This window comes from Ichthyophthirius multifiliis (genome assembly GCF_000220395.1).
Source record: "Ichthyophthirius multifiliis unplaced genomic scaffold scaff_1120509249694, whole genome shotgun sequence".
NCBI classification, from domain to species: domain Eukaryota; phylum Ciliophora; class Oligohymenophorea; order Hymenostomatida; genus Ichthyophthirius; species Ichthyophthirius multifiliis.
Window position 1 is genome coordinate 1 of NW_004087447.1, and position 16,163 is coordinate 16,163.

The 16,163-nt window shown below is 15.0% G+C and overlaps 3 protein-coding genes across 3 annotated transcripts, besides 45 other annotated features; 1 reads left to right on the forward strand and 2 right to left on the reverse strand. All coding sequences in view use genetic code 6, as the record gives it.

Moving 5' to 3' along the window:
- Window positions 1-237: 237 nt before the first annotated feature.
- Window positions 238-275: a microsatellite.
- A 131-nt stretch (window positions 276-406) lies between these two features.
- Window positions 407-490: a microsatellite.
- Window positions 464-531: a microsatellite.
- Window positions 525-562: a microsatellite.
- Window positions 563-594: 32 nt separating this feature from the next.
- Window positions 595-641: a microsatellite.
- Window positions 611-664: a microsatellite.
- Window positions 665-718: 54 nt separating this feature from the next.
- Window positions 719-761: a microsatellite.
- A 99-nt stretch (window positions 762-860) lies between these two features.
- Window positions 861-899: a microsatellite.
- Window positions 900-1,049: 150 nt separating this feature from the next.
- Window positions 1,050-1,109: a microsatellite.
- Window positions 1,110-1,688: 579 nt separating this feature from the next.
- Window positions 1,689-1,745: a microsatellite.
- A 973-nt stretch (window positions 1,746-2,718) lies between these two features.
- Window positions 2,719-2,763: a microsatellite.
- A 1,204-nt stretch (window positions 2,764-3,967) lies between these two features.
- Window positions 3,968-4,050: a microsatellite.
- Window positions 4,051-4,149: 99 nt separating this feature from the next.
- Window positions 4,150-4,210: a microsatellite.
- Window positions 4,211-4,649: 439 nt separating this feature from the next.
- Window positions 4,650-4,692: a microsatellite.
- Window positions 4,658-4,700: a microsatellite.
- Window positions 4,701-5,610: 910 nt separating this feature from the next.
- IMG5_024300 (hypothetical protein) lies at window positions 5,611-6,367 on the forward strand (the record flags this gene model as incomplete). Its single annotated transcript, XM_004039347.1, has 3 exons — window positions 5,611-5,770; window positions 5,947-6,050; window positions 6,107-6,367. Coding segments are annotated over 3 exons (525 nt in total), but the record flags the coding sequence as incomplete, so codon positions are not given.
- Window positions 5,773-5,823: a microsatellite.
- Window positions 5,817-5,851: a microsatellite.
- Window positions 5,824-5,886: a microsatellite.
- Window positions 5,824-5,890: a microsatellite.
- Window positions 5,824-5,917: a microsatellite.
- Window positions 5,825-5,916: a microsatellite.
- A 171-nt stretch (window positions 6,368-6,538) lies between the features above and the next one.
- On the reverse strand, window positions 6,539-8,042 carry IMG5_024310 (hypothetical protein; the record flags this gene model as incomplete). Its single annotated transcript, XM_004039348.1, has 4 exons — window positions 6,539-6,784; window positions 6,829-7,656; window positions 7,702-7,814; window positions 7,850-8,042. 4 exons carry the CDS (start codon window positions 8,040-8,042, stop codon window positions 6,539-6,541), a joined length of 1,380 nt encoding a protein of 459 aa, XP_004039396.1.
- Window positions 8,000-8,033: a microsatellite.
- Window positions 8,041-8,069: a microsatellite.
- Window positions 8,041-8,073: a microsatellite.
- Window positions 8,049-8,084: a microsatellite.
- Window positions 8,085-8,462: 378 nt separating this feature from the next.
- Window positions 8,463-8,535: a microsatellite.
- Window positions 8,473-8,574: a microsatellite.
- Window positions 8,510-8,556: a microsatellite.
- Window positions 8,546-8,583: a microsatellite.
- Window positions 8,584-8,606: 23 nt separating this feature from the next.
- On the reverse strand, window positions 8,607-10,234 carry IMG5_024320 (protein kinase domain protein; the record flags this gene model as incomplete). The annotated part of the gene is made up of 2 exons (XM_004039349.1): window positions 8,607-8,840; window positions 8,933-10,234. 2 exons carry the CDS (start codon window positions 10,232-10,234, stop codon window positions 8,607-8,609), a joined length of 1,536 nt encoding a protein of 511 aa, XP_004039397.1.
- Window positions 8,860-8,906: a microsatellite.
- Window positions 10,094-10,133: a microsatellite.
- A 1,326-nt stretch (window positions 10,235-11,560) lies between the features above and the next one.
- Window positions 11,561-11,602: a microsatellite.
- A 991-nt stretch (window positions 11,603-12,593) lies between these two features.
- Window positions 12,594-12,646: a microsatellite.
- Window positions 12,647-12,670: 24 nt separating this feature from the next.
- Window positions 12,671-12,712: a microsatellite.
- Window positions 12,713-12,747: 35 nt separating this feature from the next.
- Window positions 12,748-12,853: a microsatellite.
- Window positions 12,749-12,849: a microsatellite.
- A 460-nt stretch (window positions 12,854-13,313) lies between the features above and the next one.
- Window positions 13,314-13,389: a microsatellite.
- A 579-nt stretch (window positions 13,390-13,968) lies between these two features.
- Window positions 13,969-14,036: a microsatellite.
- Window positions 13,989-14,035: a microsatellite.
- A 38-nt stretch (window positions 14,037-14,074) lies between the features above and the next one.
- Window positions 14,075-14,155: a microsatellite.
- Window positions 14,087-14,139: a microsatellite.
- Window positions 14,096-14,131: a microsatellite.
- A 138-nt stretch (window positions 14,156-14,293) lies between the features above and the next one.
- Window positions 14,294-14,353: a microsatellite.
- Window positions 14,354-14,723: 370 nt separating this feature from the next.
- Window positions 14,724-14,758: a microsatellite.
- A 1,316-nt stretch (window positions 14,759-16,074) lies between these two features.
- Window positions 16,075-16,113: a microsatellite.
- The last annotated feature ends 50 nt before the right edge of the window (window positions 16,114-16,163 follow it).

Here is a 16,163-nt window from a genome sequence, read left to right on the forward strand (position 1 = left end):
ATTATTTAATATCATATTTATTCAAATTTGATTTTTTTTTTTTTTCACAATCAAAATTTTATTATAGAAAAAATTCTTATAATAATTTAAATTTAATTTTTATTATTCTAAAAATGATAAGGTTAGTTATAAAAAATTAAAAATAAAATAAATGGCGTGAAATGGATGTTTTTTTAATATATATTAAAAAAAATAAAAAAATTGTATAATATTATTTCTTAATGTATATAAAGTAACTAAAAAAAAAATTAAATTATAAAAAAAAAATTTAAATTTAATATATATATATATAAAAAATTAACATTATTTAAAAGATAATAATTATTAAAAAAGAAAAATAAATAAAGAAAGGCAATAAATGATAATAATCAATAATAAAAAATAAGTTATATAAAAATTTTAAGATTAAAAATAAATAAAATATAAAAAAAGATATTTATATATGTATAAAATAAAAAAAATAATATATAAAGATATATATATATATATATATTTATATAAATATATATTAATATATATATATATTTATATTTTTATTTTTATTCTTTTTTATATTTTTTTTCATTTATAATATATTAATATTAGGATTTCATAATTTTTTTTTTTTCCAATTTTTTTTTTTTATCATTTTTTTTATTTTTTTGTTTTTATCATTAATTTTTATATGTTTAATAATTCTTTTTTGAATATATATATTAATTTTTTGTTTTACTAAATATTATAATTTATCATTTTTTATTTTATATTTTTTATATTTATATGATATTATATTATTATTAATTTTGTGAATGTTTTATTTATATTAATTTATTTAGCTTCTTATTTTTTTTTTTAATTCAATTAAATAAATTATATATATATTTTTTTTTTTCAATTTTTTTTTTTTCTTAAAATTTTTTATTTATATGTTTATATAAATATCAAGATATACATTATTTACTTTTCAAATTAGTAATATATTAAAATTTAAAAAATTTATTTAATAAATATTTTAATTATATTTATTTATTATAATATATTATAAAAAATATATTTAATGTTTATGTAATAATTAATAAAATAAATATTTTTTTAAATTCATAAAAATAATATTATTTTAAATAAAAAATTCATTTTATTTAAATAGATTTTTTTTTTAAATAAATAAAATTAGTAATAAATTATAAATACACAAAAATAATACATATGTCTGAATAACCCGCCATTATAATTAAAAATTTTCCAATGTCATAAAAAGAAGAGAAAATAAAAAGAAAATTATATTCCAATCAAAACAAAAATTAAAATGATATAAATCCCTTATAATAGTAAAATTACTCACAAAATAATTTTCAATAAAATCTAATTCCTCATATTTAATCAAAAAAGCACGAATAGAATTAATATTAATAATAATACATAAATGATTAATATAAATAAATTCCAGATGAAAAATAGATAAATTTTTAAAATAAATGGAAGGTGAGCTTTCTAATTTAAATAAAAGTAAAATGAAAATTATATAAAATAAATAAAATACTGATAAAAAAAAATAGAATAAATTACAATGGGAATGTTAAATACGTAAAATTAATTGTTGAAATAATAAACAGAAGTTGTAAGTGAAAATTAAAATAACTAGCAAATATAATTTAAAAAGTAAATGGAGATGATAAAATAAATAAACAGTAAATAATTAATATATTTGAATATATATATATATATATATATATATATATATATATATATATATATATATATATATAATTTATTTATTATTAAAATTTTTAGTAAATAAGACTTATTAAACTAAAATAAATAATATTTATAAGAAATAATAAAGCCTATAAATGAAAAAATTGAAGAAATAAAAAAAATATATGATTAAGCAAAAAAAACATAAAAATAAATAGAAAATTAAATCGATAATACTTATAATAATAATGGTGTATAAATTTCTTAAAATATAAATGATTTTTAATAAACGAATAATATATTATAAAATAAATTAAAAAATACCCAAGATGAATTGAATTTACTTCTTCCTTAAAATATGAATTCTTTAAATAATTTATAGAACTTTAATATTGATATATATAGCAAAACAATTAATAATTTAAAAAGTTAAATTTAATAATTATAAATCGAAAGTGAAAAAGCAGAATAAGATTTGGAAAATAGGCAAAAAAAATTATTGAATTTGCCTAATTAAGATTAACTCTTAAAACCTTTTGAAGATAGTATTAAATAAAATGTTTTAAAAATTGATTTTTTGGAAATTTAAAATCAAGTAGAGAATAAACTTGGTGGTAAATTTCAATATGAAAATTTTTTAGATTAAATTGATGAAATTTAGAACGATGTAGATAAACTTTGGAATGAATATTAGAATGATATTAAGCCCTTTTAAATTAATGTGCCGAAATTTAATATTTCATAGAAAGAATTGGACGATCTTAATGTTAAATTACCTAGTATTTTAGATGATTTGAAATAAAAATTAGGGATTCCTTTAAATTTAAAACCTAATAATAATATAAATAATAATAAAAAAAGAATCGGATAATAATAAAGACCAAAAACAATACAAGAAATTCAAACTGAACCTTAAAAATGTCAGAAAGATATAAAATTTTAAAAAGAAAAAGAAAAAATTCCATCTATTATTACTTAAGAGAAAGATTTTAATTAGAAAAAATAGATTTTAATTCAAAAAGCCGATCCAGTACCAAAAATGACTAAATAAAATAATTTTTAAGAAAATAATTTGTTAAAAAAAAAATTAGTGAAGAATTTGAATATGAAAAAAATAAAATTTAAATATAAATTTAAGATAAATAACCTTTTTTGTAGTAAAATTAAAAATTTAGTAACTCACTTAGTATTTTTAATTAAAAAAAATATAATAATAATAAGAAGAATAGGATTAAATTTATATTCTTAAATATGAAAATAATAATGATAGTATTTAATAAAATAATCTTATAGATAAAAATATAATTAAAGATATTTTTCTTGAAGTTCTTAATGAAAATAAAGCTCTTTTAGGAAATAATAATGATAAATAAGATTAAAAAATGCAATAAAATTAATAATAATAGAGTAAAAAAAAACATTAATATAAAACAATTATATATATATATATATAAAAAAAAAATCAAATATAGTAAATGAAGAATAGAAAATAGACTAAGAAACATAAAAAAATTAAAATAAATTTTCGGTTTAAATCGAAAATTAATAAACTGAATTTTTATAATAGCAATAACAATTACTTATATAACAGCAAACTGAAAAACTTTAATAAATTTAAATAGAATAATAAAAATTAATTTAAAACTAATCATAAGAGTTAGCTTTTAATTTTATAAATGTAATAAATACCACATTAAATTAAATAAACTAAGCAATTAATAAACCTAAACCGGCGGAAAGTATAAAAAAATATAGATATATAATTTAAAAAAAAAAAATAGAAAAATAATATAGCCCAAGCGAAAAAGAAATAATTGAAAAAGAAAAAAGCTATGAAGATGAAATTTCACCTAAAAATATATAAAAAAGCAGATAATAATAATTTCAATCATTTTCAAACTAAAACTAATTTAATAACACTGGATTTCCTTTTCATCCTTAATAATAATAATAATTCAATTTTCCTCAATATTACTAATAATATCCTCCTATGTATAATATGCCTTAAACTTGGGTTCCTTAAATGCCTTAAGAAATTTAATAATAAAATGATCAAAATGTAAGAATAAATTTAAAAGAATATTACAAAGAGTTTTAACTTACAGAAAGTGAAACTATATATAATTAAAGTAGTCTTAATATAAGTTAATTTGATAATAAAAGTAGTAAATCTCAAATAGACTCTATTTTTAAGGAAAGCTTAAATTAATCCAAAAGTGATGGATAAGTATCTATCCCAAGATCAATTAATAAATAGAATTTTTAAAAGAAAAAAGAAAATAATAAAGATATAAATAAAAATAATAATAATAATAATAATAATAATAATAATAATAATAATAATAATAATAATAATAATTATAATAATAATTATAAATATATTAATGATAATATATGGAAAGATATTTCTGATGAATATAGTGAAGGATAAATTTGATAAAACATAAAAAAATTTTTTACATAATTTTTTTTAGTATAATATATATTTTATTTATAATAATAATATTTTTTTTTCATAAATTATATATTATTTATTATTTTTCGTTTATATCATTTAATAAATGATAATTTATACTGTTTTTATTATATTTAATTTTACCTATATAAAATTATTTTAATTATTATCTTAATTTTTTATTAAATCCGAAGATTATAGCATTTAAAATTCCTTATAAGTTATTTAAAAATAAAGAAGTATAAAATAATTATTATATATCTTTTTTTTGTATTCCAAATTAAATTAATAAAGCATAAATAGTTCCTATTAAATGACAAAATGGTAGAATAAAAGGATAAATACTAATAATTTTAATGCTTTTATCTACAAATTATTTTTTTATTTTGAAAACTATTATAATATTAAAAATTATAATAGTCCATAAGCATAAATAAAATTAAAAGCAATACTCAAATATTTATTCAACTTCAAGTCCTTATTATTGATCTAAATAATTATATATTAAATGCCTATAATAATTTTATATATATATTTTTTTATATTTTAATTTATATTTTTTTTTAAATTTACGTTAAAGATAATATCAAGCAAAACATTGTTGTTCCTAACATCATTTTGTTAATTACTTATCTTATGTAAATATATCCATTTGTTATACTTTTATATATACTAAATATAATCACAGAGGTTATTAATAATGTTTTTAATTAAGAAAAATATATTATAAATATTATTGCTTTATTATTATAATTATTTTAAAATTCTATGTTATTAAGCATTATTTTGCATGAAGATAAAATTAAGTCAAATGCAGATTATATAAAAACCAATTTTTAAGCGGAATTTCGAATGTTTTTAAAATATATAAAGCTTATTATTATTATTAAGTTTAATATTATAGATAATATATTTTCAAATACAAATATTTCTTTAGTATGAATGTTTTACATATTTTTTTTTTATTTTTATTTTTTTTTACTAATTTATTTATTATATTATAAAAGAATTTTTTTATATTCAATAAAATAGAAAATAAATTGGAAATTTATAATATTTTAAAATTTTTTTTTTTTTGAAAAAATGTTAATAAATGCTATTAATATAAAAAAGTATTAATTTTTTTTTTTTAAAAAAAAATATAAATTAAAAATTAAAAATATAGATTTACATAATAATTATTTATTTAATCAATTTTTTTTTTTTAAAAAAAGAAAATCATTTATACGTGTTTCTACATTTTCTATAAGTAAAATAAAAGCTAAATTATGTAATATTTTTATTCATAAATATTTATTAAATATAAAAAAAATATGTAAAAGTTTTTATTAATATCATTAATATTATTGGTTTTCAAAACATAAGCTTTGCATTTTTATTTAAAAGAAGGAAAAGAAAAATGTTTATCAGATGATATACCAGCATAGACTGTAATAATAAAATAAATATAAAAATTAAATATATAAATAATAAAAAAGGCAGTAATTATACATACACATTTATTAGATCGATTACCTGGAGTCGATGAAAATTCTTAAAAAGACGGAATAACTTTAACTGTGACAGGACCTGAAAATATAAAAGTTCTTTAAAAATTAACATTATATGGAAAAAGCAAATTTTCGTTTTCAGCACAAAAAGGTAAAAAAAAAATATATAATTATAAAAAATAAAAATAGATAATTATATAAAATTATATATATAAATAAATTTATATATATATGTATATAATAATAAATATATATATATATATATATTATAGCCAATATATATTAATATAAATATATTTATACACTCATTTATTTTTATATTTTTAGGTGGAAATTATAAATTCTGTGCAAAAACAACTACTAGTCATTGGGTAAAAGAAAACAAATTTATTAGATACGGTATTAAATTAATTGTTGGCGAATAAGAATAAGTAATTTATTTTATACTTTATATTAATTATTCTTATTTAAATAAATAAATATATAGCAAGAACTTAAAAATGCAGCAAAAGAAGAACATATCAATAAGCTATAATAAAAAGTATCATTAGTTTAAGTTAGATCTAAAGAATTTTTAGATTATTAAGCCTTAAATAGTAGATTAGAAGACGATTTAACTACACAAAATGTTGTTGTTAACGATAGAGTTGTTTTATTTACTATTATTGAAACTATTATTATTTTAGGAAGTGGAATATTTTAGATTATATCCTTAAAAAGTTTTTTTTAAAAAAAGAAATTTTATTGATTAAATGAAAAAATAAAAAAAAAATATTTTTTTTTTATTTTTTTAATTTTAAAAAATATTAAAATATTATTTAGTATTCATATATATATATAAATTAAATAAGTATACATTTATTTTAGAATAACACATAATATTCTTATTTTTTAACTTTTTTTTTTTTAAAAAATATATTCAATTATTACTTTTATTTGCATTATTTTCTTCCTCATTATTTTCTGATATTAATTTAGGATTATATTTCGGATAAAAAATCTAAACTTCTTTATCCCATTTAAATCTAAAAGGTACCCACCTAAAATTTTCCGGATAAACAGGAATACCAGCCTGTCCGCATTCTTTATAAACTTTATTTAAATAATTCATATCTGTGCAAATAATAATTTAACCTTAAGCATATTTTACCATATTTTTTTATTCCTTTTTTTTTTTTTTTTATTAAAAAAATAAATAAATAAAAATACTAAAGTCCAAATTATATCTTTTTCTTAAATCCCAGTTTCTTTAGTAATATCTGAAATACTAAAATGATAATCATCAGCTTTTTTCCTCAAAAAATCTATAATAGTCTACGACCACCAACTTAAATAACTCACCTTTCCTAAATCAGAAAGCGGTCTTTCTGGCGTACCTGGTTTACCTTCTATTATTGAAAGCTAATATGAAATACTAATAAGGAACTTCCCATAACCTTTCCTTTAATGACAAGGGAATACTAAAATACACGATAGATTATATCCATGTGGACATTCTTTCCATTTAGAAAAATAGCCGACGATATGTGACCCTTGTTCATCATTTTCTGTCAGAATATAAATTAAGAAAGGGTCTAGGTTATAATACAAGTTTTTATGATCTAAAAAAAGCTTTGATAAATATCCTAGATTTTCTGCATATACACCATTATATTTACCATCTACTTCGAATATAGAAATCGGAACTTTTCGGTTATCGTCTCTATATATTTCATCACCTGGTGGATGTGTGAGTTTACAGTTTTTTGAATGACGGTCTAATTCAGATTACGTTAAATAAAAATTTAAACAAAACTCACATACATATATTGTTTCGACGTTATGATAGCCTTTCGGAAACGGAGAATAATACCATGTTTCACATGAATGCTTGCCTATTTAAATTTTTTCTATTGTCTTTATTTTTGTGGCTAGTAAATGGGCTTAAAGGGAGGCTTCGTCCATTCCTTCATGTTCATCGTTTTCTTCTTTTTCTTGTTTTTATTCTTCGCCTTTACGCTTTTTTTTTATTTAGGCTTCTTGGATTATTTCTGTTGTCTTTTTTTAAGCTTTTTTTTAATATTTTTTATTTTATTTTTTTACTAATTCAATGTTTTCACGGATTTACCATTAATCGTTTCTTCTATTATAACCTTCAAAATGTAAATAATAATCATAGGAATAGTCATTTTTAGTCTTTTTAGGATCATAATCTTCTGGTTTTTATTTTTTTTTAATTTATTATATTTACCTTTGCTGAATCGACATTCGATTATTTTGGCTTTGGCTTTTTAACCGTTTCTCATTTAAGCTAGGACATAATATTAAAAGTCTAATGCACCTTCATATTGATTTATGGGTATTAATTTGTTTTTTTCGGCATTATAGTCAATAAATATTTCTTTTCCTTTTCCTTTTCCTTTACCTTTTCTTTTTGAGGCCATTTTTTATTTATTTTTTATATTATTTTTATTTTTTGAAATTATAAAATAATTATAATATTTTTTTATTTTTCAAATTAATAAATTGAATAGTTTATATTATAATCAATTAATTTTTAAAGAAATATAAGTTTTTAATTCTTTTTTTTGTTTAAAAAAAAAAATTAATCTTATATTATTTATGAAAACTTTATTAGGATAGGAATTTAAGGAAAAAATAATATTAATATATATGTTTATTTAATTTAAAAATAAAGAAAAATATTTTTTATTTGTTAAAATTTTTAATATAATATATTCATTAATTTATAAAAAAAAATATAATAGTACTATAATAGAATATTAAAAAAATAAGTAAAAATGTATATTTTTAGAAAAATATAAATATTAAAAGAAAAAATAAATAAATATATTTAGAAAAAAAATTATAAACTATAAAAAATAATAATATTTATATATATATATAAAAAAATTATATATTTAATTATATTTATAATTATTAATTTATATATTATATATAAATAAAATATATTATTTAAAAATATCTTTCAATTTTTTTAAAAAAATTCATTCAATTAAATTATTTTAAGTCCAACAACTAATTTTAAATTCTTAATCACAATCTTCATTAAAATTAACTTCTAAAGGATATGTTGGAATTTATCTTATTGGAGGCTTTGGCATAATAATTTTTTTTTGTAAAACTTTATTCCAATCAACATCAGAAAACCATTCATGAGATTTTATTTCTTTTCCATCACCTTTATATCCTATTCTATTTTAAAGATTTTTATCTAAAAGCTTAAATAAAAATATATTTTATATATATATATATATATATATATATATACATATATATATATATATGTATCTTTTATAGTATATTTAATTACTTTTTTTATTATGTCCTAGCAATTTTTCGATATTTATGTTGGAAATGTAATTTTATTACTTTTTATTCTTTCATATAATGTATCTCGAGAAACATTTCCTTAATTAAATGGAGTGAACCCAAAAAGTAGTTCATATATAACTATTCCTAAAGAATACCAGTCTGTCATTCTATTATGGCCCATTTTTAGTACTATTTCAGGCGAAATATAAGCTGGAGTTCCTAAAAAAGACTAGTTTATTTAATCATAAACTCCTATTTTTGCCAAACCAAAATCTATTAAATGAGCATTTCCTTCTTCATCAAGCACTATATTATCTGGTTTTAAATCTCTGAAAATAATTAAGTTTTCATGCAATGCCTCTATTGCTAAAATAAGTTAAGTAGCATATTTTTTGACAGTTTCTTCTTCAAATTTCTTATATTATTTAAGCATTCTTCCTAGACTTCCACCTCCGCAATATTATTAAATTATAAATAGTTTACTTTTAGACTAAAATGAGTGATGAAATTTAACTATAAAGGGATGATTCATTTTAGCCATAGAGTTTTTTTCCTATATAGCATATTTCATTAAATTCATTTATTAGAATTTTTCTTTTGAAATGATTTTCATTGCATAAAATTTGTTATTTTATTTATCTTTAACTAATAGTACTTTTCCAAAAGATCCGGTTCCTAAAATTTTATAATAATCATAATCTTTAACACTTCTAAATTTTTTTATTTTGTTATTTTTTTTATTATTAGTATTTATATTCTCTTTCTTTAAGATATTTATGTTGTATTTTTGGAAAATCTAGTATATGCTTTCTTATAAAAACATCTTTTGTACAGATATTCCATTTAGATTTTCAATTGTGAAATCAGCATTATTTTCTAGTAAAATTTCAACAGCTTTTTCTAATTGTTTCTCACAAGCTATTATTAAGGCAGAATTATTATTTGCGTCTAAAGCATTTATATCAGCTTTATGTTTTATTAGTATTTCTATTCCTTCTATGTTTTCGGTAATACAGGCTATGTGGATTGGACGACGCTTAAATGAAGTTTCGGATTCTATATTAGCGCCGTTTTAGATTAATAATTCAGCTATTTCATTATTTTTTTCAGATATAGCAATATGAAGGGCAGTCCATTAGTCAAGGGATCTTTTTTTTTATTTTTATATATAATATCTTATTTTTTATTTTAATACTTATAATTTAAGTCTACAGGGTATTGATTTTATTATTTATTTATTAATTCTTTGGCTTTTTCTATATTTCCAGTTTCGGCTGCATCTAATAGATTAATATTACATCTAGTTACATTTTTCCTTTTTTTTTTTATTTTTTTTTGATATATGAATTTATACCAAAATTCTTTCCATGTATTTTTATTATTTTATTTTTTTAATTATATAGTTTTTGTTTAAAAATTTATTAATTATTAAACTTCTTATTCATTTCTTATATCAAATACTTTTAATGAATTTAAATCAACTATTTTATATTGACGTTCTTCTTGAGTATATTTAGATAGAATTTGTTCTTGTTATTTTTTTTTTTAATCCATTTCTTGTATTTGAATATATTATTAAAATATTTAGAGATTTTTCTCATTTTGTTCTATTTAGAGGGTTGAATCTAAATAATTTTCCTCAAAACTGTCTTTTTTTATGGAAAACTATGTTGGACTATTATTATTGTTATTATTATTATTCATTTGTCTTTGTCTTTTTATTTTTATAATTTTAATATTTTACTATTTTATATATTCATATAAAATACTATTTAATTATTAAAAATTTAAATTGTAAAAAACTATACTTTATAATAAATTATTAAATAAAAAAAATTATATTATTTTTTTAAAAAAATATATATTTGGTATTTTTTGAAGGGTTTAAAAAAAAAAATAAATGTTTTTGAGATTAAAAAATAAAAAAAGCTTATAAATATGAATTATATCTCTATTCTTTTTTTGTTGTTGTTTAATCTCTAATAATATAAGGAGAACTCATAAATAATTTCTTCCTAATAAATTCTTTAAATAAGACTAATTAATCCCAATAATAAAATATTCAATAGTAATTTATTATTAAGAACTTCTATAATAATATATTATTAACTTCCTATTTCTTCATTATCGTAAATCATTAATATCATAATTTAAAAGTACATTATCTTATTTACTTTTTTTTTTTTTTTTTTTTTTAAGCCTTTTATATAAATTATTTTCAAGTTAAAGCTTTAAAGCTCTTAATAATCAATTATATTTTTTCTTTTTTTTTTATTAAACATATGGCATATATATTTATTATTTTTAAAGTAAATAATAATTACTTATTTTGGAAAAAAAACAAAAAATTAATCATTAAACAGTTTTAAACATGATATAACTTTAAATTTAGTGCTATAAAATACATTAATAAATAGCTCCATTTATATTCATCAAATTATCTAATTTGGAGAAATCTAGTTAATAAAATACTGAAATACAAAGTAAAAAAAGTAAATATATTAATTAAATAATAAAGCATTTATATAAATAGAGGTGAAACATAATAAATATATTACTTTTTAATATTTATTTTGTTTTAAAAAAAAATCTTAATCAATAAAAAGAAAAAAGGGACGAAGAAAAAAATTAAATATGACTTATTTTTAATTAATATATACTTTATTTTAAAAAGAAAATAACTTTATTAAAAATACTCATTTATATTATCAACTTAATTATTATGAAATTATCTTCCTTTATTTTATTTTTATAAAAAAAAAAAACCTGAAATTCCTCTATTTAATAAAAAATATACTATATTAAATAAATATAAAAAGTTATTTTTAAATCCCTTAAATTAATTATTTTTCATATTTTTATATTATTAAATAATTAAATTTTACCAGTAGTATATACTGGAAAAGCCAAAATAGTCGTACTTGAAATATATTTTAAATTTAATTATCAAAGCTTTAGTTTAAGAATATTATTTTATATATTATTTGAGGATAATTTATCAATAAATATATATATATATATAAATAAAAATAGAATAAATCCCTTTTTTAAAAAATTTTACTAAAAGTTATATATTTAAATTAGTAAAATCCTTAAGGTAAAAAAGTTAAATATTATTATTTTTATAAACAAAAAAAATATCTTAAAGTAATTCGTTCATTCAGAGTTTCATTTTTTGTACGTTTTGGAATGATATTATTATATATGACATATTGTTTATTAAAAGAAAATATTGTATTACTAGAATTAGTAAATATATGCAAATTGGTATTAGAAAAAAATTTATATATAATATTTTCAAATATTATATGTCTTTTTATTTAGGTTTTAAATTATATATAATGATAAAACAAGTCTTATATACAAAAAAAACTTTTATTATTAGAAGAAGTGTTGATAATATGTACGAAATTTATTATATATTACAAAAAAGAATAATATAACAACTTTAATTATTTAGTTTAAAAATTAAAATAATGTTTCTTGAGATAAAATTGTTGATTTTGCTTTAAAATCATTTATTAATAATTTTGAAAAAATATTAATTTTTATTTTTAATTCTTTTTGTATTTTTATATTTTTATCTTAAATAAAAAAGATTATTTTAAAAAAATATAATTTATATAATATAACTAAAAATTATATATTAATAATATATATTATTTTTTAGTTTTTTTTATTTATTTATTAATTTTTTCTATTTCAATTTTTATAAAAATAAAGAATCCTATTTTTTAATTAATTAATTATGTAATAAAAATTAATTAAATATTTAATATATGTGAATAAATTTTTAATATTAATAAAAAAATAATATATAATAATTATATTATATATATATATATTAATATAAATATATTTTATTAATATTTAAATTATTTTTAAAATATATTTATTATATAATAAATATATTATTATAGTCTATTTATTAATTTTTTTTTATATATAAAATATTTTTAAAATTTTTAATACAAAAATTAGTAAAAAAAGTTATTTCTATTGATATTTTTGAAATAAAATATATATAAATATATATAATTAACAAAAATAATCAAAAAATCAATTTTATACGAAAAAAAATTAAAATATATTTTATATATAAAGTTAGTATTATTTATATATACATTTTCCATTATAAGATTATATTTTTTAATATTATTTTTATTAAATTTCAGATTATAAAAATTAAATAATATTTAATTAAAAATAAGATTATATATAAAATATTAAAAATTAGACCTATATATTTAAAAATAATTCTTATTTTTTATTATATTTTTCTTTATTTAAAATATAATTATTATATGTCTTATTTCACACTAATATATTAAATTTAATATAAATTAGTGTTTGGACTATATTTAAATAAGATGAAAAAAAATAATAATAATAATTATATTTTCTATTTAATTTAATAATATAAATATTAGTATTTATTATTTTATTTAAAATAATTAGAAGCATATTTTAATTTTAATTTTGCACATATATGATAATATATGGATTACTATTATTAAAAATTTTTTCAAAATTTAATTAACAATAGTTATTATATATATAATTTATATATATTAAAAAATAAAAAAAATTATTTAATAATGAGATTAATTTAATTTAAAAAAAAATATAGGTACTATAATTAATAAAAAAAATAGTGAATTTTGATTAAAATAAAATATATATATATATATTTAGTGTAATTTTCTTATATACTTAATTTAATTTTATTATAATTTAAGATATAATTAATTTTATCCAAAATTTTATTTAACAAAATTTTAAAATAAACTCATCAAAATATATTTAAAATAAGTTTATACAAGGGTATTTAATAAAATCAGAATTATTATTTTATATTTTTATATTCATTTTAGTTTTATTAATAAAAATAAGTATAATAATACTAATATTTTATTTATATTTTAAATTAAATTTTTATAAAAAAAAAAAAAAATTACCTATGATAAAAGTAAATTAACTTTTTTTTAATTTTATATTAATTTATAAATGATACAAAATTAATAAAAAATTATAAAAATATCTAATATAAACATAAAATAAATAATAAACAAGATAATATATATAAAAAAATATATATATATTTATTTATAAATAAATAAAAATATGACAAATTAAAAAATATTTTATATTGTTTATTTAGTATTTTATTTTTTAATTTTATTTTTTATTTATATTTAGTATTTTGAAGATTTAATTTTATATGTAAGATAGAATTTTTATATTATTTTATCAAAAAATACTACATTAATAAAAAATATATTTTAAAACTAATTATTTAGTAATTAATACATGTATTTAGTAATTAATTTATGTATTAACCAAAAAAATTAAATATTATTTTTTAATTAAATATATTAATTATAAATGTTAATTAAAATAAAGATTATATAATTTTTAAATTTGTAGATTTATATATATAGTCATAAATTAATAGTGCAAATTTATAATATAAAAAAAATCAATTTTTAAAAAATAATGGATTGCAATATATTTGAAGGTTGTTTCTATTTTTAATTTTTTTATAAAATCTTATTTATAATTGTTATTTTTTACAACTTTCAAAACATATATTTTTTTTAGCACAATCATATAATAAAGTTAAAATTATTTATATAGATATGATTTGTAAATTAAAGCATAAAAAATTAATAATTTTATACTTTATATTTGTGATTTTTTAATATGTTTTAAAAATAATGTATTGAATTATTTTATAACACAAATTTAAAATAAAATGAAGTCAGTCATTTACTTAGTTTATTTTGAATTTAATTTTAATTAAGTTTTAATAATTTTAATTAATATTATATTTTTATATTTATTTTTTTGAATATTATACTAAACATCTAATATCATTAAAATTTTAATTTTATAAAGTAATTTTATATAGAAATTATATCAAAGTATTAAATATAAATAATTATTTTTTATATTATAATTGTAAAATTTATTAAGAAAATACATTAAATAGAAAAAAAAAATGACTTAAGAATAGGAAACAAAGGATATTAAAAAAGAAAAATTAAAACAAAGAATTGTTAAATAATGGAGTTTCGAGGAAGACTAAATTTTAATAAAATACACTAAAAAGTTAAATAGAAAATGGAATAAAATTGCTTAATTTGTTCCTGGAAGAAATCCAAACTAATGCTTCTGTAGATGGAGAAAAATGCATTCCTATAAACCAAAAAGTCTTTGGAGCAAGAAAGAAGACTAATAAATAAATAAATTAGTAGAAATTTATGGAAAAAATTGGAATTTAATATAAAAATATATTCCTAAAAAAAATAATAAATAAATAAAAGAAAGATTTAATAATGTTCTTGATTCTAACATTAATAAATAATAATGTAAATAAGAAGAAGATAATATTATAATAAAAGAATATAATAAATTAGGAAGAAAATTGATTAAAAAATCTAAATTGGATATAGAAAAAACAGAAAATATGGCAAAAAATCGATTTTTCAGGACAATTAATAATTAATTTGAAAATGATTAAAGTAACTAAAATGAATAAAAATAATTAATAAATTAAGAAAATTTATAAGTAAAAACTAGTCAAAATTGTTATTAAAATGCTTGTGTTAATACATTTATTAATGAAATTGTGGATAATAATTAAAATTAGTTGATATAAGATAAAAATGTAGAAAACTAAAATAATTCATAAAAAAGTATTATTAATGATGAAGTAGATAAAATATAAAACGTACAATAAAACTAAATATATGAGGGGGAATAGTAAGAAAACTCTAAATAATAAGAAATATAGATGAACTTTTTTCACAATAAAAATTTTAATAATTAACACATAACTATAAACTAAATAAATAAACCTATATAAAATAATTTATAATAATAACCTTATTATTATTATATATTTCCTTAGTAATATTATCATTTTAACTAACTTAGATATTAATAACTAATGTGTTAATAATTATATTAATAAAATTAAGATACATAAATTAAATATTAATATAATTTCCCTTAATAAAGCAAAGAATATTTAGAATATAATTAAAATCCTAAATATGGAAGTTTGTAAAATTACTAATAATAATAAAACTTATTTAACAATAACAATTATTATATTTGAGAAAAATAATTTTGATTATAATTAAAAAAGAAATTATATAAAAAAGCAAATAATATTTTATAAATTTGTATATTTAAATGTTTTTTAAAAAAATATATTTTAAAGT